This window comes from Berghia stephanieae, chromosome 1 (assembly GCF_034508935.2).
Source record: "Berghia stephanieae isolate SIO BIC M18660-M18661 chromosome 1, UCSD_Bste_1.3, whole genome shotgun sequence".
NCBI lineage: Eukaryota > Metazoa > Mollusca > Gastropoda > Nudibranchia > Aeolidiidae > Berghia > Berghia stephanieae.
The window spans coordinates 86174713-86198185 of NC_088360.1; the positions used below are offsets into that span (position 1 = coordinate 86174713).

A 23473-nucleotide genomic window follows, 5' to 3' on the forward strand; every position below is an offset into this window, starting at 1 on the left:
AAGAAAATCAAATATCAGACTCGGCCTTCAGTCGAGGGAGGCTAATTTTTTGTGATTTATTTTTTTCTCTCTCTTGCATCATGCCTACTACCCAATAATTATTCACTAACAAATTTTGTCCCTGTTAGCGGTTGAGATATTTAAACTGGGGAGCGTTTTCTTTGCTCCGACTCAATTGTGTGCACTTAACGAGTTCTCGATTCCTTAAGTGTGCCATGGTTAACTAGAATGTATAATGATGATGATGATAAATGAATAGATAAATAAATAAATAAATAAATAGATAATAATAATAATAATAATAATAATAATAATAATAATAATAATAATAATAATAATAATAATAATAATAATAATAATAATAATAATAATAATAAATAAGAAGAAGAAGAAGAAGAAGAAGAAGAAGAAGAAGAAGAAGAAGAAGAAGAAGAAGAATAATATCATTACTACTACTACTACTACTACTACTACTACTACTACTACTACAAACAACAACAACAACAACAACAACAACAACAACAACAACAACAACTACTACTACTACTACTACTACTACTACTACTACTACTACTACTACTACTACTACTACTACTACTACTACTACTACGACTACTACGACTACTACGACTACTACGACGACGACGACGACGACGACGACGACGACGACGACGACGACACTACTACTACTACTTCTACTACTACTACTACTACTACTACTACACTACTACTACTACTACTACTACTAACTACTACTACTACTACTACTACTAACTACTACTACTACTACTACTACTACCTATACTACTACTACTACCCACTCTATACTACTACTATACTACTACTACTCACTACTAACTACTACTACTACTACTACTACTACTACTACTACTACTACTACTATCTACTACTACTATAACTACTACTACTACTACTACTACTACTACTACTACTACTATACTACTACTACTAACTACTACTACTACTACTACTACTACTACTACTACTACTACTTACTACTAACTACTCTACTCTACTACTACTACTACTACACTACTCTACATACTACTACTACTACTACTCACTACTACTACTACTACTATACTACTAAAACTACTACTCACTACTACTACTCATACTACACACTACATACTCTATACATACTAAATACTACTTATCTCTAATACTACTACATCTCATCCTGATCTATAACAGGCACTAACGCTCTGCTGGGAAGACATTTTGATATGTGACCACAATACTGCCATCGCTGTGTATTTAATGTTCAAATTTTATCATATTATTTTTCTAATATTTTTAGGTATGATGATAAAAAACCTTTGAACATTAAATTGTGTTATATTCCACCTGTTTTTCTAAGCCATACGACTCCCGTCACAACGTATGAATGTGTTTTGTCGAGGTAGTGTGAATAGATGCGTTGCATTTTTTGTGTGTATACACTGCCTGTCAGTGCTCAAAGTGTTTATATTATTAGCATTTTGTGTATTTGTGCGTTCGTGTGTGTGTGTGTGTGTGTGTGTGTGTGTGTTTTGTGGATTTGTGTTTTGTGGATTTGTGTTGTGTTTGCGTGTATGACAATGCTCTTGTGAATATAAAGTGTTTATGTGCATATGTGTATATTATGTTCGTGTGTGTATGTGTGTTCTTGTGTGTGCGTGTGTGTGTGTTTTTGTGGCAGAGCTCTTGTGAATTTGGAGGACGGCAGATGAAAAGCATCATGGCCTATGACTGACAATGATGGGTAAAATGTGTCGAAAACATCTTTGCAGTGATTTTCCCCCCACACCTTTTCAACCCACAGGTAGCCTTGTCTGTTGTCTAATTGATAGCAATTTTAAAAAATTATTTTCTTATCGTCGTTTATCCACGAAATGGCATAAAATCAAACCGATTCTTGAGATCCGCAGACATACCAATAAAGAGATAAATAAATAAGTGAATTTACAGATAAATGAATGATTGTGTTTGATATCTAGAAAAAAAGAAGTTGATAAATGGAAATATGATTATATATAGGTACTAGCAAGCTGTAAATATATTGATTAATTATTAAATAAGTAAAAACAATATAAATAGATTTTAAAAAATGAATGAAAATATAAATAAATATATAAATAAATTATACAAAGGAATAAGAAATAGATATACTGACTATTTAACGGAAATTTTAAAATCACTGCTGTATTATGAACGCTTAAAAAAAAACAAACACGTCGTTGTACTGTGGCCCTATAAACATAACTTGTTTGTCATGACAGATCGTTTTCAGATGTTTTCAAAGAAATAACGATTTCACTCCCCGAAGATTGCCCAATGTAAAATGCATGAAACAGATCTATAGGGAATGAGATTAGCGGAAGAATAGCGTCTCTTGATTGGACGTCACCTATAGTCTGTGACGTCACCGGCGGAAAAGTTATTAGAGAGAGAACGTCATGTTTCATTGTGCGCATGCGTCTCTCGTCCTCATTCCCTATAGGAGTCAGTAGTAATATATGACACACTTTGAGTGACTTTGAGTTTCTTCATCGGAATGCCGCGTCATTCTGGTGTTATGTTGAAATTGACTAGAGGGTAGACGTCTAGATGAATAGAATTGAATTTAGAGTCAAATAATAAGATTTAGAAAATGTGAATCTTTTAAATTTTACGAAACAAAAATCTTATTCTTCTTATTGTGGACATTATTTATGTTTTACTCAAATCTTATACTTTAAAAATAAATTTCACCCTGACATAAATATGTGCCCTCGCCTTCGGATTGGAAGATCCAGGGTTTCAGGGTTCTAGTCCCGCTTTGAGCGGCGATTAGTTGAGTCCTTATTATTATTATTATTATTATTATTATTATTATTATAATTATTATTATTATTATTATTATTATTATTATTATTATTATTATTATTATTATTTTTTTATTATTTATTATTATTATTATTATTATTATTATTTATTATATATTATTATTATTATTATTATATTATTATTAAAGCGCTTTGAGCACGTTTAGTGGATATTGCTCTATATAAAAGCTCAATTTCTTCTCCTTGTTCTTCTTCTTCTTCTTCTTTTTCTTCTTCTTCTTCTTCTTCTTCTTCTTCTTCTTCTTCTTCTTCTTCTTCTTCTTCTTCTTCTTCTTCTTCTTATTATTATTATTATTATTATTATTATTATAATAATAATAATAATAATAATAATAATAATAATAATAATAATAATAATAATAAATAATAATAATAATAATAATAATAATAATACTTTATTGCATCCCAAAAAGGAAATTTTTTGTACAGACGTGTTATAATTATTATTATTATTATTATTATTATTATTATTATTATTATTATTATTATTATTATTATTATTATTATTATTATTATTATTATTACATAATACCGTTTTGAGACGATTGGTCATATATGAGGGGCCCACAGGGTCTGCTGGAGACCAGCTACGCGTCAATAGCATGGAACGGAAATTAGATTGGATAGAAGACAGTGAGGGACAAGAGCGGACAGCAGGTAGTTGTGACCCGACAGACATGGACATGGATCCTGTCACGAGATCGGGCTTGATATTGGTCAAATGATAGCCGCTGGCCATGTCAACCGGAAGTAGGGTGCCACATGCTGGACGGAAATTGTTTTACCGCTTGGTCCGCTGGGACTGAAGATCCAATACATGCGTTTCAGTGTTGTACATTTTCGTGATTATAGAAATGTCTATAAAATGGATCTTGGCCTAATCGTGTATCAGATATTTGTTGCTTTTTGATAATTATATTATATACGCGATAGGAATTACAGCACAGAGTGTTTTAATTTTTTTTTTCAATTATTGAAAGGGGTGCTCTGACGTACATTGAAAAACAAAACAAAACACGTTTAAAAGTTTTGGCCAGAAAATTCGTCCTTCAAATATCGGTCGATTAACCAGTTAACTACTCTGGAAACACATGTATTAAAAATTTGGCATCGATTGATTTAAATGATCCTCATCTTGGGAAAAAACACCCTCTCAAACCTGGGACTTCGCGAAGTCTTTTGACCTCCCATAGCGGGCAGGAGGGCACTTGTTGTATCTACACCCCCCCCCCCCCCACCCCGCCACCCCACCCATTTATATCTGTTTTCTAAGTTGCTTTCTTTCTTGGAATAGGATTACATGGTTTTGTCCTGGCTCTTGTCGGATTCCTTGGCTAAGAGGAAAACAGTCAAATGTATAGTGTCAGCTTTGAGAGGTGACATTTCTCTCTCCCTCCCCCTCCTCCCCCCCCCCCCCCCGGGTAAATTATCTCTCTGCTATGTGCTGATTGTTTGTTTTTAAACATATCTTGTTAAGATTTAAGTGTAACCATCTTTGTGGTATCCTGTGCGGGTGTCCTGATGAGACTTTTAGGTGATCTCAAACTAAGTACATTGACAGTATGCTCTTGGAATCTCCCTTTTTGAACCAATTCCCTTTTGTCTTTTATTTTCGTGGGTGGCTTGATTTAGCATTGTTGTAGTGGACACTGCTCTGCATTGTTTTGAGAGTATTTTCGTAACAACAATGAGCCCATAAAATGTGTGCTTATCAGACCTGCAAATAAGTATACGTCAATATTTCCCTACCACATTAGTTATAATCCCATTCATCGTGAAAAAAGGCTCCTGTTACGAATTCATGCTTTTTATTCTTTATTTTTTCTTTAAAAAAAACAAAACAGCATTGTATTTAATTTTGTTTTTCCGAAAGTTATTGTGTTGGCGGAAAATTGAGGTCGTAACTGAAGCCAAATAATCGTTGGGATTGAATTGTCTTCCTTTGTCGACACCCAAAATTACAAGAATCGCAGATACTATCAAGAGCAACCTTAGAAGACACAAAGCCAGTCTTCTCTTTTTCATCGAAGCCATTCAATATCCTTTATCAAAATTTTAAAATGTATCGAATGTGATTTTTATTGGGTTGTTTTTATTTTTGCTTTTGTTTTTGTTTTATTTTGGTCTTTATTTCTTTTAATTCTTTTAAAAATGGTTCTCATTTTTCTTCTTCCCAGCAATATTTTCCTTGGCGAGACCTTTTCCAGTTACATCAGCGTCCACAACGACAGTAGTCAACTGTGCAAAGAGATCACTCTTAAGGTAATTTTACTGTGAGCTTGATGGTGAGTTTAGTCATTTCAATTCAGAAAATATGACCATAATAGTTTTTTATGGGGTGAAAATATTTTACAGAGCTAACTGATTAGACCTAGAATCTTTTGAAGGTGTTCAGTGTCAAATGATTATTTACGTAACGTTAAACATTTTTTTCAGACCCAGTGGTATCTCTCAGTTTTGTTGACAACATACCTTTGAGTTTTTATGTAAAGTTAATGAACAAATCATCAGATATTGGAAGGGGGGGGGGGTGGGGGGGGGGAGAATAATACGATATCAAAAGATTGAGAGCAGTTTCTGTATTTGTTATCAACTTTTTAACAGGTTTTGTTTGTATTCAATATATTTGTGACACTTTTAGGTCCCATTAATGCTTCTCAATTTTTTGTCAAAATAATTTAATGTTATAACGAATGGGGAGTTTCTAGAGAGTCAAGAACTCAGAATGCTAGCAAAATAAATGGCTTTAATCAGTGACCTGTATGAATAGCGAGACTGCCAGGCAAAATAATAGAGAAATGCAATAATCGCTGGTATCCGCTGATGATGTTTGCTTTGCTGGAAGATGATAAGTGTTGTAGGCCACGGTGAGAGGCAATCAGAAGTCAAGCCTATTATCGGGTATTATACTATCAGCGTTGGGCGACCAATAAAATCAAAGGTTGTGCGGAATCGGAAGACGGAAATTAATTGGATGTCGACCCGACCACGACCCGGCAAGATTGCTCCCATATAAGACAAAGTCACACTATGGTCATAATCTGCTTTGATTTTATTTTTCATATCATGTGTCGATTGTTGGGTGTGTTGACCATGTGTTGATGGATGGAGTCAGATCTTTGGAGAGTTTCTTTGCATATAACACATTACCCCTTATCTGTGTGATTTAGTCCATAATATGCTAGTCATTTGATCATGATTTCGCCGTTCAATTCAATGTATTTTACCTCTTCTTTTTCATACTTATTAATTTTTAAAGCGTTTGAAAAAATATTTCAAAAACCATCTTTGATGAAATGTATTAAAGACGTAGGTTTTAAGATAATACTACCTGTGAGACATAAACGAGCGCCGTCATAATGGCGGCAATGCCATTAAACAATCCTAACGCATCATTAGCTTTGTCCATAAATTAAAGTTTTTATTTTATAAATCACAATCACATTGTATCATTCCTAATCATATGCCTCACCTCAGTCGTTTTCCTTGAGCTTAAATCTATTCTTTTTAAGAATTAAGTTGGGGGTTAACATTGTTCTGTACAGCCCATGTTAGATTTTCGCCGAGGTGCACTGAATTACTGGCAAATTTAAAACTTATACAACTATTTTTTACTCATTGATCTACGAGTAACTTGGAAACATTTCTTAAATCAAGGGTAAATGGTTATTTAGAATATCTGCTAGTCCATAATGATCGGTCCTTTGATTTTTTTTTAAATTTATGAAAGCTATCGTCTGCGTGCTCTTGTGTGAGAGTATAATCAACAACGTGTTTGAGTCCTCTTACTCGTGAGAGAACGTTGAAACTGTGTCTTCGTTCTCTTGGCATTTTGATCGGTTATTTGACGTTGGGAATCGCGATCTGGCTGCCCTGTTGCCAAAGCCTTTTGCGCGCACCGTCAGACCTTATTACCCGTTATAGTGGTTTTTTCTTCGCAACTATTGTGGGTTCTCCACCAGTAATGATGATGATGAAAATGATGGTGATGATGGTGATGATGATGATGATGATGATGATGATGATGATGATAATAATGATAATAATTCAGTATAATATACTCCACCCACAACGAACAACAATGATAAGCAGACAACCAACATCGATTTTCGCTCCGTAAAGTTACCGATCCAGACAAATTTATCCTCTGAATATACCTCTAGCTTAACATTTAATTGAATCACACAGCATAATCTGGCCAACCCTGTAAACAGATCCATCAAATAAGTGCATTCGCTCCAACCAAATATAATTATGTCTCCGTTGTCCATCTTCCCGCGCCCCCTCTGGAAACCCAGGCCTGAAGATTCCGTTCATTCTCCGCGTTGTATTCTGGCAAAACACAGCTTTGTCATATTGTCTGCTTCAGATATCGATCAATCGGAATGGCCCTCAATACGCAACGAATTAGAAGTCTCGGGTTTGAGATTATTTGACAAACTGAGAATCAATTTCATCGATCGATTTGTGGAAACCAAGATCGAGCCAAAATGAAAACATGTGTTTTCTCAGAGTATGGCATATATGTCTGGGGAAAACTCGCCGTCTTTGTCTTATAACTATTTTTTTACAGTGGCTCCCACTAACATTTGTTTTATTTCATCCTCTTTCTTTTTCAAAAAAATGTTTCCATACAAAGTTACCCTTTTGATTCCTCTCGTATAAATAACATACTGAGGCTGAGTTTTATCACAGTCTCTTTGGTTTTATTCAGACGTGTGTATTTAAATAGTGTCCAGTCATAACATTGGAAAACAGTCTTCTGGCGTACTCCAAAAAAAGACATTAAACTTTTTTTTTTTGGCCAGAAACCCTTTTTGGCCAAATTTTTAAATGTTTGTTTGGTTTTTTTCCCCTTTCATAGAACGCCAGTGTTTTGTAAACCCTTTAATCTCCTCTCCCCCTGTTCCTCCTCCGCGGCCAATAAATAGCTTTTTGAGACAGTTCTTTGAACGAGATCCTGGTGTATAATCGGAGATTGAAAATTGAGAAGTGTAATATAATTCTTATAAGCCGACGCCTCTCTTTTCTTATTAACGTCGAAAGGACTGTTTTTTTGCTTTGTTTTATTTTACTTTTGAAAATCATAAATCTCTCTCTCCTCTCTCTCTCTCTCTCTCTCTCTCTCTCTCTCTCTCTCTCTCTCTCTCTCTCTTATATATATATATATATATATATATATATATATATATATATATATATATATATATATATATATATATATATAATATTTCAAGTATAATTATGATCAACTTCTACAATGTTTTTTCGAGCATTCGTTCTCATCAGGAATGATGAGAGCAAATGCTCGAAACAAATGCTCGAAATAATATTGTAGAAGTTGATGATAATTATGCTTGAAATGTTTTATATATAGCTCTTTTTATAAAAAAAGTTGAGCACTATTATTTCATGTTTTTAAAGAAAATAATATAATATATATAATATATATATATATATATATATATATATATATATATATAATTATATTATATAGTTAGTAGGTAGTCAGGTAGGTAGGTAGGCAGTTAAGCAGACAGGTAGGAGGCAGGTAGTTAGATTAGCAGATAGGATGGACGATCGGTAGCCTATCTAGCTAATGCAGAATTTAAAACACCTTTCAGGAGTATATTCAAGAGAATTTCAAATCAATTCGGAACTGGCAACTACACGACTTTTAACATGGCATATACGTACTTACCACATCACAGACTCTTTTCAAAGAGACACAACATCTTAATGGATCCCATAATTTCTTCTATCCTTTCCCTCCAAGGCTGACCTGCAGACAGGAAGTCAACGTATCTCCCTATCCTCAGTGTCTTCCCAGCCAATTCCAGAACTCCAACCAGACCACTCAATTGATGACGTCATACATCACGAGGTCAAGGAGCTCGGCACACATATGTAAGGAAGGACAAAAAAGGAACTCCCATAGTGCACCTGATTATTCTCTTGTTCTGTTTATATAATCACAACCACCACCTTCATTAACATCAGTTTCATTGTCGTCGTCGTCACCATCCTCCTCCTCCTTGGACATACGGCACCAAGCCTCTTTATCTTTGGCCAGCCAGGACTGCTCATGCAAAATCTTTAAAATCTTTTTTTTTTTTCATCTATTCTTCCACTTTGTGCCTCCAAGCTCCGAGTTGGTCTGCCTCTTCTCTTTAAAAGTGATATGAAACTCTTAAAATTGGTGTTCGACACAGCTAAGGTTAGATGGGAGGATGTAAGTAGAAAGCTAAGTACATGCAAGAAAACACTCTCCCGATATTCATACCCTCGAGGTTGTTTACTTCTGTATCATTATACAGAGCTTAAAGTATTTTTTCTATATTTTAAAGTTTGTGTCTTATGGTGTTTGCTTTCGGTTATTTTTTTTTCTACTGTTGGAGTTTTTTTCTCCACCTTGATACAATATCAGACTCTCATCAGGTCAACCCCTTTCACAACTCCCATCTGTTAAAGATTGTTTTCACTATGATATTTAGAAATATAATTTTTGTTTTTCGCATAAACAAAAGCAATTAGAACTAATGAAAAAGTCTTACTTTTACCTTAAATTGGTTGACCGGACGAGAACCTGGTATATATCAACTGGAGAAATATCTCCAGTTTTAGTTTATTAAAAAGCTATTTTAACCAAATATCAGGGGGGGAAAATTAAAAGCTCGTGCCCTTTCACAACAGCTTAGTCTGTAGAGTTGACCATATACTCGGCACACATATTGTAAACGGACTAGGTCTGGCTCTTCTGTTGTGCCAACGATGATTATTTATCAAAATTAGATCTGATAGAAAGTGTTTGGACACAGACCAGCATCCTATTCAAATTGGGAATATTATTACTGTCCACTTCGCGCAACAGATTTTGATAATTTCTGTATTGAGGAGAATAATGTGTCAGTTACAAAAAAAAAAAAATGATATACATATATGTAAAAAAAAAAGAAAAAAGAAAACTTTTAGTTCCTGAGTATATGTTTGGGTAAAACGGAGGGGAGGGGGGGGGGGGTGTAATCGTGGATGAGGATTCTTTTAATGTCTATGAACTATGACACTTAATTGCCAACAAGGCTATATATATCATATACCAATTTGTAAACGGTTAGAGAGCGACAAAACGAGTTTCATTTTAATGTCTTCAAGCTTTATATTCATTCATTCATTCATTCATTCATTCATTCATTCATTCATCCTTCAGTCAAAAGAGGTATCATTATTATTGTAGAGTAAAAGTGGGATCTTTTGCTAAGAACTGTGCAAGCTCCGCCATTTCAAGATTTGATGCTATCGATCAACTGAAATATCACTAGAAGTTAACAATGTATTTGTCAGTTGTTGATTTCCAATGCACCTAAATTTGCCTCTGGCAGTTTGATTATTGATTGGAAAAAAAAAAAAGAAATTCTTTCTATTGCATTTCTGTCTTTCTTTTTTTTTTCTTATTACTTTCAGTCTTTCTTTCTTCTTTTTTTTTTGTATATTGTATATTTTTTATATATTGTTTTGTTTTGTTTTGTTTTGTTTTCTTCTAATTGTCCGTTGTATGATGATGTTCAATAAGATATTTGGTTAAAAATGATGATAATGGATATGATGATTATGATGCAAATGTTGTTGCTATTGATGATGATGATGATGATGATGATGATGATGATGATGATGATGATGATGATGAGGACGATGATGATGATGATGATGATGATGGTGATGATGATGATGGTATGATGATAATGATGAGGAGGTCGTGATGGTAACGATGATTATTTACGATGATGCTGAGGATGATGGAGGTAGTGATGATGACAATGATGATGATGGTGGTGATGATGATGATGTATAACGTAAAGTCACTAGATGCTAGCATCTTTTAGTTTTGGTCTAAAACTGCATAGATATCGTCTTCTGTTGTTTTAATTCTAACCTGAATAGAATAATATGCTCTCTTGAAAATTAACATATTAAAAGAAAAGTACCCAACTCTTACTTGAGCTGAGAAAATTGATAGGTGCATATTTCTATATTTTGGGATCTCTATTTTTTTTAAGGTCCCAATTCCAATAACGCTAGTGCCATCATCAAAGCATCTGAATCTAATGTTAGAGTCTCGTATCCACCCCCCCTCTCTCTCTCCATCTCTCCCCCCCCCCTCTCTCTCTCTCTCTACCTCTCTCTCCATCTCTCTCTCTCACACACACACACACACACACACACACACACACACACGCACGCATACAAAGACACACACACAGAGAGAGAGAGAGAGAGAGAGAGAGAGAGAGAGAGAGAGAGAGAGAGAGAGAGAGAGAGAGCAGTAAAATCAAACCCAAAATTGACTAAATGTTGAAGTGGGCAACATTTCTTTTTTACTATTTTCTTTTCTTTTTTTCTCTTCATCTATCCTCAATCATAAAACTTTTTTTTATCTCTTTGTTTTGTTCCTTTTATCGTACCTTCTTTTCCATATTTTTAAATTTCTTTTTTCTTTTTTGTTCTGGAAAGAGGATGGATCGAATGAAATAATGAATTTGAATTTAAAAGAATTACCATTAGTTTCAACTAATAAAAAAAAATTCAATGATTTAGATTCTATTGACACTATCAGACAGACACAATTCTTATAGATATTTACATGCCTGCATCTACTTTAATATTGATATTATATATCTGTGTTGTTTTATTTCAGACTGGTGTGTGCTGTCAGTTACATGTTGGTTTCAGGGGAAAGAATGCAGTTTAGGAAATTTTTCAAATTTCAGGTTGGATTATCTTTCTTGTACAGCTTTATAATTTCTCTTTCATTCCTCTTTTTAAAAATATATATATATATATATATTAATTCATTGCACTGGGAGTGATGACTCCCAGTTTATTATAGCTTTATCCAATGGAAAGAAAGAACAGCTCAGCTGTTGATAATTTTTTGGAACTTGTACAGTAATTTGATTTTTTTATTAATTCAAAAATGTTTCATATACATATGGATTGAAAAATGTTCTCTAAATTTTCTGAACCGCTTTGTGCGTTACTTAAGTTAATATTATCACTGGATGTGACATAGTGATTACATTTTTTGCAAACTCCAAAATAAATTTTGCAGTTCAAAATCATAATTGCAATAGAACCAGTGGTTTTGTTGCAGCTGGGAAGACTTAATCTGTCCACTTTTTAGTCATTCTTCAATTCATTTGTTTGTTTATTGCTTTTTACTGTTTGTTTTCTCTCATAAAGTTAATTCTTTCGTCTACATTCTTGTTTTAATCTGTTCGCTCTCTTCTATTATCTCTCTTTCCCATTTTTTTTTTTACAAATGTGATTAGTATTATATGTTCTTACATTTTAGGTTTTGAAGCCACTAGATGTCAAAACAAAATTCTACAATGCAGAGGTAAGATATTCTGGGATGTTTTTTGTATTATGCGGGTTAAATTCATTAGCATCCTCAGATATTGTCAAACAGATATAGCTCTGTCATACCCCACATACAATTTCTACCAAAACACTTAAATAGAAAGCTCAATAACTAGGAATTGTGTAAACTTTTTTTAAAAATTGTCAGACGACTAGTGATGCCCTAACATTATTAATAGAATGTGTGTTATACTATATTATTACTAACAAACAGGCTTAACGATCAATCGAGCATATTCTTTAACTGGGCTTTACTCACTTTCACACTTTTCATATTGGTAAAGAATCTGTATACCACACATCGACAGATCTTATCTAAGGCTAAAAGTGCTTCAAAATACATAATTTTGAAATTTCTTGCTTTGTAGCATAAAACATGGTATGGATGTTAATCAATAATTAATGTTCAAAAACTATTGTTATAATATAAAAATCTCTTATACAAACTTTTCATTTTGGTGGCATTTATTTTTAGAAATATTCATTTCATGAAGTTTTTTTAGTGATTATTTCTGAAGAATTCGTTATTACTGTTTTGTTTATCTTTACTGTATCTTTATTTCTGGTATTTTTCTTTGTAGACATTTTGCACCACTAAAACTAATTTAGAGTGTCGTTGAGCTCTGCACAACTGTATCTTCATTTTTCTTTTTTTCATTAAAAAAAAAAAAGTCCAAAGTAGCATTAGATCTCTGTCGGCATATTTTTAAATTCTCTTTTCATTTGTGCTTTATCATAAATGCACAAAATATGTATATTCATTTGATTTTGATTTTTCCCACCTAGATGAAACTATTTTGTTATTTTTATCCTCAGTTTATTCCTTGTTTTCCGTTTAAAATGTTCTGTTTCAACATTAGAGAAGCCTTTAGTAATTTCTGTTTTGTAAAACATTTTAAAAAGATTACTTCCAAGTTTTGATTTCTTTCTTTTCATATAATTCGGTTTTTTGGTATTACCTGATGAATTCAGAAAGCTCCAAATTGTAGATTCACCTGATTCAAAACAATGTTATTTTCTGATTAAACTATGTTTAGGTTACACACGGGATTCAGGAAAATTGGAATTATGCCGTTATAGTTATCAATTTCACTTCCATGACTGCTCTGTGACTGGCGCATATTTATTCCTATCTTTGTGCTTGATGGTATATATTGATTTTTATTTTTAAAATATCCCATACATTCATTTTGAATGAAAGCTTTTATTCAAAGCTGCATAGAAGTTAGAGCCAAAGTCTTGTCTATATTTTTTTCAGTTTATGTATTATGATATTTTCAGTTTTTATGCAGTCGCACGTCATGCATTTTAAGTAAAATTTTGTGAAAGACTATTTAATTACTATGTATAATATAAACATTAAAGTTCTAAGTGCATGGTGTGTTTTAATTATCATCCTTGTGTTGCATGTTTGAAATAACAGCTATGCGACGTGAGGTGAGAATGAATATAATCTGAGTGATTTCTAAAAGAAATGAATTTTGTTTCTTTCACAGTGAATTTAAAAGGAAATAAAATTTCATTATTCAATGCACAGTTTCAGTAGCTCTCCATTTAGCTTTAACAAGCTTTATTGAAAAAAAACTTGAGCATTTATGTAGCGCAATATCCACTAAACATGCTCAAAGCACTTTACAAAAGGTCCCTGACCAATAGCAACATGTAACATGTAGAACGAGACATGATGCCTGTTAGACAATATTACAATTTTTTCTGACAGAGACTACGCTGTTAACAGCCAGGTACTCATTTTACACCTGAGTGCTGTGAGAGAATGTGAGTAAAGAGCCTTTTCTAAGGACCCAACTATGCACTGAGTGAGGCTTAAACCCAGGACCTTCTGATCCGAAAGCGAGTATCATACCACTAGACCACATAGCCGCACGACAAATTTCCATTTCACAGAGTACGTAGTAGTTATCCATTTGTTACAATTTCCAGTACTGCTTGTATCTAGCTGCTCATAAATACCTGAATTAAGAGATGTAATGTGCGTAGTCTGACTATAAGAATACCACACCTTGAATGATATCACTGTGCTCTATTTTCACCAGTCTGTCACCAATCTTGCTTGCTTTATGGTTGACCTTCACAAAGATAGCAACCACATTTTTGATTCGGAATTTTAGTTTATTGCCCTCTTATGAAAATGAGAGATAGCATTATCATGTTTGCATGATAAACAACCTGCAAGGGGGTATTGATTATGAGAAGATGTGTGCGTCTGTTAATGCACAGTGAGACAATCAAATGCAAAAGTGATATTATTGGCACTAAATATTTAACACAGAGACGATAGTCGACTTCAAATAGTTTTTCTATTAGATAGAAATAAATAATAACAATTTATGTCAGAATGGCCATTCTCACATCTCTCATTCGTCTTCAGTGTTTCATTCATCAGGTTTTGTTGATAAAGGGGAAACCTGAAGCATCTACATTATCTGTCTTGTTTGATTAAATTGAAGCGTCCATTCTATTTCCTGTTGTTCATTAATTCACCCTTGGATTTGGAGTTTTGGATTTTAATCCTGGTGGAGACATTTTTATCACAACATCGGACGTTTTAATAGTTCTGCACTATATAGGCCTATCTATGAAGGACTTAATAACAAAGATGACACCTTTTGAATGACTTAAAACATGCTGTTTAGGGTATTTAACTAAAATTGTAAATCCTTTTTAAAGACCTGATATGGCAGGGTAAGAGTAAATGTTAGCTTTTTGATACCGTTTATTTTCTACCACCCATTTGTATCCTTGATTACAAATTAATTGCCATTTTCTCCTCTGATATAAGCCCGATTTCCTCCGGTACAGTAATATTATTTTTTTTATGCTTTAAATAACACAAATTCAATGTCACAGTAGGATCCAGTGAATTCAGTCACAATTTTTGTCAACTTCTTCAGGTTTTTTACTCTTCAATCTCTCTTCTTTTACCCTCTGCAGGTGCAGTTTAATTTGACTCGTACTTTACATGATATTTTGACATTTTTACTTCAAAGGCGAGTCTAAATATCAGTGGTGATATGGCTCTCACTGTTGTAGCATTAAGTTATCCTTTTAGGTTAGAGTAAAATCAAACCTAGCCTGTATGGGGTTAAATCCACCGTTTATGAGAATCTATGAATAGTTATCCATTTATATGTGAACCATATGATGGAATAGAAAACCAATTACACATCAAGGGAAATTTTTAGTCACCACAACGTGTCCATGCCTGTTACCCACTTATTAGAATAAATTTTTGAATAAGATTATGAACTCTCAGATACATCCTTGCGGCCAACTTGATTGGTATACCAACTGCATATTTATTCACTGAGCACCAATATCGTAAATTGTTCTAATATTTTCGCCTGTGGTATTTAGATATCTGAGGTACACTGGAACACTAGCTGTTTACATTTTTAATCTATCTATAGAATCCAGCTCTTCTTTCAGGCATCTCTACTGATCAGGTAATTGTTGTCACAACAGTATTTAACTTTGGAAAAATGGTCCCTCAAGGTTTTATGTGGATTATTTTTCCAACTAACACTCAACATGCAGTACAAGTTAAATCTGCTTTTTTAAAAAGAAAAAATATCGAATTATTTTATCAAAATGTACGAAAAAAAATCAATTATAAAGAAACTTTTGGCAGATATTGACTTTTTTTTATAAGTAATTATTTTTGTTCTTAATATCATTTAGATATGTGTTAAACTTCAGGTATTCAACCAGAAGTTTAACTGCAGATTGATCGTATTGAAATTAATGTGTTTATGAAGTTGATGATAAAACCCATATGAAGTTATGACTTTTGAAAGAGAATGCTTTACTGTAGCCCCCTTCCCTTGACTACCTCATCCCCAAAATTATTATTTTTCTATTTGATTTATAATAATGTTGCTAATATAAATAATGTGTTAAAAGCGTTAGATTTTCAGTCAAGTGGTTTTGATATTTTGTGCTTTCATATCTTTGCCTCTACATCTTTGTGCTCTGACAGGATTTTGTTGTAAGTTCTGCACGCTTTTATCTCTAACTATTGGGTTTTCGTTGTCTTGCTATTTTCATTTGTTACTTTTGATAAAAATGGCTGTTATGAATATTCAAAAGCCTTGCTATAAATCTGTCGGTGTTGTTTTGCTCCATATGTTTCTTTTCTATTTCTATTTCTTGATCTGTGTTACAACAATCAAGTTAAAATACTTAATGAGAATAATTCCCTCAGTCTGTAATTTGTAAAGTAATCTTGTAAAGTAATATAAGTTGACAGATAAAGTAAATATTTAACATTTTTCATTCAGTGAAATAAATATCATCGAGACTATACTCAAGTTTAGAATCAAAAGTAATTTACACTTGGAGAGTCAGGAATTCATACATATCTCATTTTTTAAAGACGGTTTGAATTCATATTGATTAGGCTGAATAATTTTATTACTTTTTGCCCAAATGACAGCTCTTGAAGAATAATCAAATCTTAATCTCACATCATACGTGGCATGTCTATGGGATAATGAAAATAAGACACAAACTCTCTCTCTCTCTCTCTCTCTCTCTCTCTCTCTCTCTCTCTCTCTCTCTCCTTCTTTTCTCTCTCTCTCTCTCTCTCTCTCTCTCATCTCTCTCACTCATCTCTATATATATAACACATATATATATATATATATATATATATATATATATATATATATATATATATATATATATATATAATATATATATATATATATATATATATATATATATATATATATATATATATTATGTAGGAACCTATCATACAAAGTCCACCAATATTTTTAGTGCCATTACGTCATTATCAGGAAATTTCACTTTTCAAATTTTCTTTGTATGTTTTTTTTTATTTATTTATTTATTTATTTCCTTTTTTTTTTTTGGGGGGGGGGGGGGGGGGGGTCCTCCATTGATCTGTTTTGACAGTGTTATAAAATAATTCTAACTTTCAAATCGAGTGTTCAAGTTATGCGTGTTTTATGTATTTATTTTAGTGTTTTTGAATTCAGCAAATGTGGAAAGCGTACCACTGTAATATTGGAACAAGTTGTCAAATTACCTTTTCATTAATTTCAAACTTCTTCCATCTTTGCTTGTCCCCTGCATGGTTTTTATTTTGACGTCACAATTTTATTTATTCCGGTTCGTTTTTTTTTTTTTTGTTTTTTTTTAAACTCTCACGCGAATCTGTTATTGGTTTGAAAATATACCTTGTTCACTCCTATCGCCTTTGTCTCTCATTTTAGTCCAGTGATTTTGACAATTGATAATTACGCTGCACACTTTGAATCAAATCACACACGCTCTGGTTCCCCAATTTGCTTACCTTGATTTAATACACTACTTGATAGGACATAAGTATCACTCACCATTGATTAATTGGCACCATTGACATTATTCCATTGTTTACACTTTTTAATTTTAATCATATATTTTGTTATTCATTCATGAAATTTTCTTTCTTTTTTTTTCTGTAAATTCTCTATTCGTTTGGTTAAAGTGTACTGAGGTGTAACTTTTAATTAAATTAACTTTCTATCAATGTTGATTTTTTTTCTCTTGAATTTTTGTCTATTTTCATTCTTATTATTATTTTGTACTATTGTTTTTGATTTTTATAAAAACAGTTTTTAAAATAAAAACTCACCTTGTTTCATGTTTTGACTGTTTCTCAGTTACTTTTTAGAAAACAATTTAAAGGCATATCATGAACATATTGCCTTTCTCTATCGTTTGTTGTTTTTGTTTGTTTTGGTTTTTTGTTTTGTTTTTAAAAATGAATTTCATTCACTTATACGCTTTAACATATCGTTTGAAAAAAATAATTAACTTATGTAATCATTATTCTAATTAGAAACAATTTTTTTTGTATTACAGAAGTATTTTTTTGTTGTTGACATCATGCGAAATAGGAAATAAATCAGAATTTACAAACTTTTTAAAAAAAAACAAAATTTACTACAATTAAATGGCCTTTATGTTTAAAAGTAATACTAATTTTACAATAGTTAAAAAATACTGTCAGTACAAACATATATTTTAAAGTTAATAATAGAGATTGCTTGTAATAAAGTGCTTGCTTTAAAACTTCAGAGAAATATATAATTTGAATGCTGGCATCATTAAAAACCCATTTGCACCCTATTAATGTGAGTCAATAAACCAAGACTTTCCATCTCCTTGATTCTGTTGCATCAATTGTTTTAAAAAGTTGTCACCAATTTTCATCTTTTTCCTTTATCTTGTTCATGCATGCGAAACAATCTTTAAATAAAACTACTATTTACAAAGGCAACCTCACTTCCCAATGATAATGATTTAGAAAATCAGGAAGTATAAGGTAACAATCGTCTAATTGGTAACCAAACATTTTCTGATATTCATGTTCATTGGTGGAAATGTAAGGAAACAATAAAAACGATTCAATCTCTTATCCTTTCTCTTTAGTAATTGGTAAGGCATTAGTGAAAGTGGAAACATTCAGTATCCACAAGCCTTTGTTTTTCTCCATTTTAATGTAATTTTTTCCCTCTTCTTTTCTTTCCTAATTAATCTTAACGTTAGAGTTAGGAAACAGAGGGGAAAAAAGTTGATAGAGAGAGGGAGGGGAAGAGGGGGGAGGGGGAAGTCATGGTAGAGGGGTTCCGTTCTACTCCCTGTTGTTCCAAAATGGTTTAAGGGGTATAATCAAATAATTAAAAGCAATTATTTTTTTTAGAAGAACACATTAAAGTTTTTAATTTACAAAAAAAAGATGTTGCTGTTAATGCAGAGTATGCTTTTTTTCACTTTCAGTGCTCTTTTTATCTAATTGGGCTACCCCCTTTTAAACCATATAAATAAATATGTTTCATTGTAACATCCGTTAACTTATAGATGCCACTTTCCTCAAAGTCATCCCAATACTATGTGACAATTAAAAGAAAGTGGAAAGTGAATTGTCATTAGTAGTGCTGAAGGAAACAAATGATTCCATGAATACTCCTCGCTAATTTTCTTTCTTTTGATTTTCGTCGCCTTGTATTGTGGCATAGCTTTTGGTCAGTAACAGCCTCTGAGTTTAAGAAGGCTTCATTGTGATATCCCCTGTTATAAACTTATAGATATAAATCAGTCTGATTGATAAATTGAAATGGGAAATCTTTTTAAGCTTAAGACATAAATATTGTGGAAGATGGTGAGTCGTTGTCGGAGTGAATTGAGTCTTCCTCATCGTATTGTCCAATTACCCTGATGTTGTTCATCTCCATAGTCATGATAAACTGTCATCACATCATCATACATAATATGATACATCCTGTTTTAAATCATTCCTGTCATGGATTCCTATCATTATATATTTTTCACATGATACATCTTATTTTAAATCATTTCCTATTATAAGTTTGCATAATTTTATATTGTTTACATGATATATCCTATGTTACATCAATCCTCCTATGCATCCTAATTTATTTATTTATCATTGGTTGATTTTTTAAACATTTTTTCAAAAATCATAATCATGATCAGCACAATTTATTCCAAACATCGACGCATAGATGGTATTATTATAGTCTGAAGTAAAGTAAAGGATAATGGTTATACATCTCATATTTGTATTTTATAACAAGCAATGATTTATCATTTATTTATTGTGTCAACCTACTACTCTATAAATCTCATTTATCACATATATTGCATACTATTTCTTTCCTGCTAGCTTGCCCTTTGTTTTTGTTTTGTTTTTGCTTTAGAAGGGGGTTAAATAAAAAAGACATACATGCATGGTGCTGTAGGACTGAACCACAGTGTTTGAACAAGAACTAAAAATTTAGAGATATGATTAGTGCCGTGTGATATGTGTCTAACCTACATTAGAATTAAAGTTGACTGCATTGATTTGAAACATGTCTACTTCCTTCCCTCCCTCTTCATTTAGCCATGATTGGGAGTTGTGTCTAACATAAATTTAGCAGAAAGAACTCTGCTGCAGAAATGGTACAGTCCATCTCGTGTTGCAGAAAATAAGATAAAGTCTGTTTTTAAATTCTTGGAACTCTCATGGATCCTCTAAAAATTGGACAGGTTTATTTACATTGGTCATGTTTGCAATGACTTCATTATGGTTATTATTAATCGATCGTCAAACTAACCGGTATTAATGGGATATTATGCTTAACATGTACTCCACTCTTTTTAATCCTTTTATTCTTCATTCTGTCCCATTATGCCACAGTCTGATGAGGTGTACCTGGAGGCCCAGATTCAGAATATCACACCTGGGCCCATCTACATGGAGCATGTCAGCCTGGAGCCATCCCAACAGTACACAGCCACAGAGCTCAATGCCAGAGATGGCAAGAATGGGTAAGTAGTCGTCATATGATTTATTCAGAAAACTCTTATTATAAAGGTTATCACAGATGTCTCAAATCGATCTGTACTTTCAATACAATATACAATATCTTACAGTCAAAATGACCAATTAATTTCAACCAGTGGCAGGCCCTTCTCTTCCCTTCGAGGGGTGAGCAGCTCACTTTCTGTGTATTCAATCCATCTATATATTATTTTTCGCTCTGTCACGTTTCATTCTTTCGTTTCCCTGTAATGATACTTGATTTTGCCATAGCCTCACTGGCTCTTTTACCTAACAGTCTAATTCATTCTCTTTTTTTGTTTTTGTTATCTTTTATTGTTAGTTTATTGACTAGGATTCTGCATCCGTATCTTGTTGGAAATTTTAGATAGCTGTAAACATGGATAGATTGCTATTTTATCCAGAACATTGATTTTTATTTGTTCAATCCCAGAACCAACCCAGTGTTTGGAGCCATGGATTGTCTGAGTCCCAATGACACACGTCAGTACTTGTACTGCCTGAGTCCCAGGCCAGAGCTGTATGCAGACACCCGTCTTCTCAAGGGAGTTACCAACATTGGCAAGCTAGACATTGTGTGGAAAACCACAATGGGAGAGAGAGGTCGGCTGCAGACCAGCCAATTACAACGGGTGGTATGTAATTGATGATCTAGTGAAAGTGGAGTTTTATTGAGTAATAGTTGCCAAGGTGCTTAGGTGTCTAGTAGAGAATATGGTGGGATTTTTCCCTTTTAAAAAAAAATCTCCCCCCCCCCCCCCTCTGCCCATGAACAAGGTGTAGTTTACAAATTAAGGTTACATAGTTTGTCAGTTTATATGTGAACTAAGCATGTCTGAATACGAAGTGAAGACCATACCACTTATAATTGATTGGATGAATATAAATATAGTGGTTAATTGGATAATATAGAGAGTTTTTAAATCAAAATGATAGAGAAATTTATTTTTTATCCGTTGATTGAGAAAGTGATGATTCTTACTTAGTTGTGCAACTGAGATAACGGTTCTTAAAATATGATTGAGAAAAGTCAAGCTTTTGAATGATGCAACATAAGCAAATGTAAGCATGTCTCTTTCTGCTTGATCATTTTTTCTCTCCTTAAGACCTTTAGGATGTCTGAAATCAATAGAAGTCTTACAAGCCAGAGAGCATATTTTACAGACCAGTCTTTAGATTATGTAATTTGGCTCAGAATTAAGATACATAATGCCCTCTTGCGGTTTTTAGACGGTAAAATGTTTCTAATGTACATATGCTTTTGTATTTTTTACCAAATTGTACATTTGTTTATGTCTTTAAGAGACTTATAATGCTGTGGAAATCACAAATGATTTGGTCATATGGACCGCGAACAACTCAACTTTCATATCAAAGTTTAAAACAGATTGACATGACATATAATTTAAGCAAAGAGCGAATTATTGGAGTGATGGGTCAAATGTCACTTAATGTCCTACTGACTTAATTTGTATTAAAGTGATTTTTTATTCTATACAGCACCACATTTTTGTCAGATGCGTCAGGTCAACCAATTTATGACAAGTGAAATACTTTTTACTGTGATATTTTGAAAGAAGACATTCTCACCCCCTTATCTTCCATTTAGAATTGAAGAAATGTCTTTCATTTGTTTTGAGTCTTTTGATGTGATATGGTCTGACATGGTGAAAATGTGATTTTGACGAGAGTGAAAAATCTCTCATTTTCGTCTTTTTAAGGGGCGATTTTGGTCTTAATTATTAAGAAAATCCTTCGAAAAATTGATTTTGATATTTTGGTGGAAAATGATATTTTATTATCTTAGAAATGATATAATTGATGTCCAAATTCTTAAAGTAGACTATAAAGGCAGGAAAAACACAGTCAAAAATGTAAAAGGTAGTAAGAAAAGTGTGAAAAACGGGAAGCTATTTTGCTATTTTCTCAAAATGTCATTTTTCTAAGTGTATGGGATACTGTGTCAAACGTTTCTCAGAATCTATTCAATGAAAGTTTCTGAAAATTTCCACATTTATCATAGAGATAATGTATTATGTCGCCATAGAGATATATTTTTGATAACATATTGGAATTTTGAATTATAGTCCTAATTCTGAATTTTTAACATCAGTTTTGTCATAACTTTTTGGTTCTTAACTGTGTAATGTTCTAATAAAAATTCCATACGCTAAAGCCGTAAAATCTCTCTATGGTGACACACTATGGTATAATATTGATAAGATGGAAGAATATGAAGATCATTCCTTCATTAGTTTTTGTGGAACGTTTGCCACAAGATTGTTATATTTTTTTAATGTCAGACCCCCAAATTAGGTCGCAAAATGGGTATCAACACAGATAATTTAAAATTTTCACCATAAATGTTGTTTTTTAACCAATAATGACGATACAGAATGATTAAAAACGCCCAATATAGGTAATTAAATTTTTTTTTAGAAAAGACCCAAACCGCCCCTTAAAAAAAATCCATATCTGGGGTTTTCCTCCCTATCATTTTTACTAGGCCCCTGGATATGGAGACATCCGACTGACTGTTGAAAGTGTTCCTGATACAGTTGCTTTGGAAACGACTTTTGACATTGTATGTAGGATTACAAACTGCTGGTATGTTTTGAGATATTTTTTTATTAAACCCTTGTCACTTTTTCATGAAGTTGAATTTCCCTTATGGTGAATAGAAATTTGATTGTGAAAGAAAAAAATTAGGAAAAGAAAAATTATCATTTATATGTCATCAAAGCTTTTTTAAAATGTTTACTTTGGAAATTCATTTAATTTGAAAACTCTATTA

At 32.7% G+C, this 23473-nt stretch overlaps 1 protein-coding gene across 2 annotated transcripts in view; it reads left to right on the top strand.

The window, feature by feature from the left end:
* Positions 1-23473, top strand: part of LOC144960060 (trafficking protein particle complex subunit 13-like) — a 154805-nt gene that overhangs the window by 126836 nt on the left and 4496 nt on the right. Inside the window, exons 4-11 of one of the 2 annotated variants that reach the window (XM_078893010.1) lie at positions 5066-5150; positions 8665-8795; positions 11581-11653; positions 12238-12282; positions 15734-15769; positions 20536-20666; positions 21113-21314; positions 23186-23286. In XM_078893010.1, coding sequence (XP_078749136.1) covers positions 5066-5150; positions 8665-8795; positions 11581-11653; positions 12238-12282; positions 15734-15769; positions 20536-20666; positions 21113-21314; positions 23186-23286 — 804 coding nt within the window. The remainder of the gene's footprint in view (positions 1-5065; positions 5151-8664; positions 8796-11580; positions 11654-12237; positions 12283-15733; positions 15770-20535; positions 20667-21112; positions 21315-23185; positions 23287-23473) is intronic. The other variant, XM_078893017.1, reaches the window with a different exon arrangement.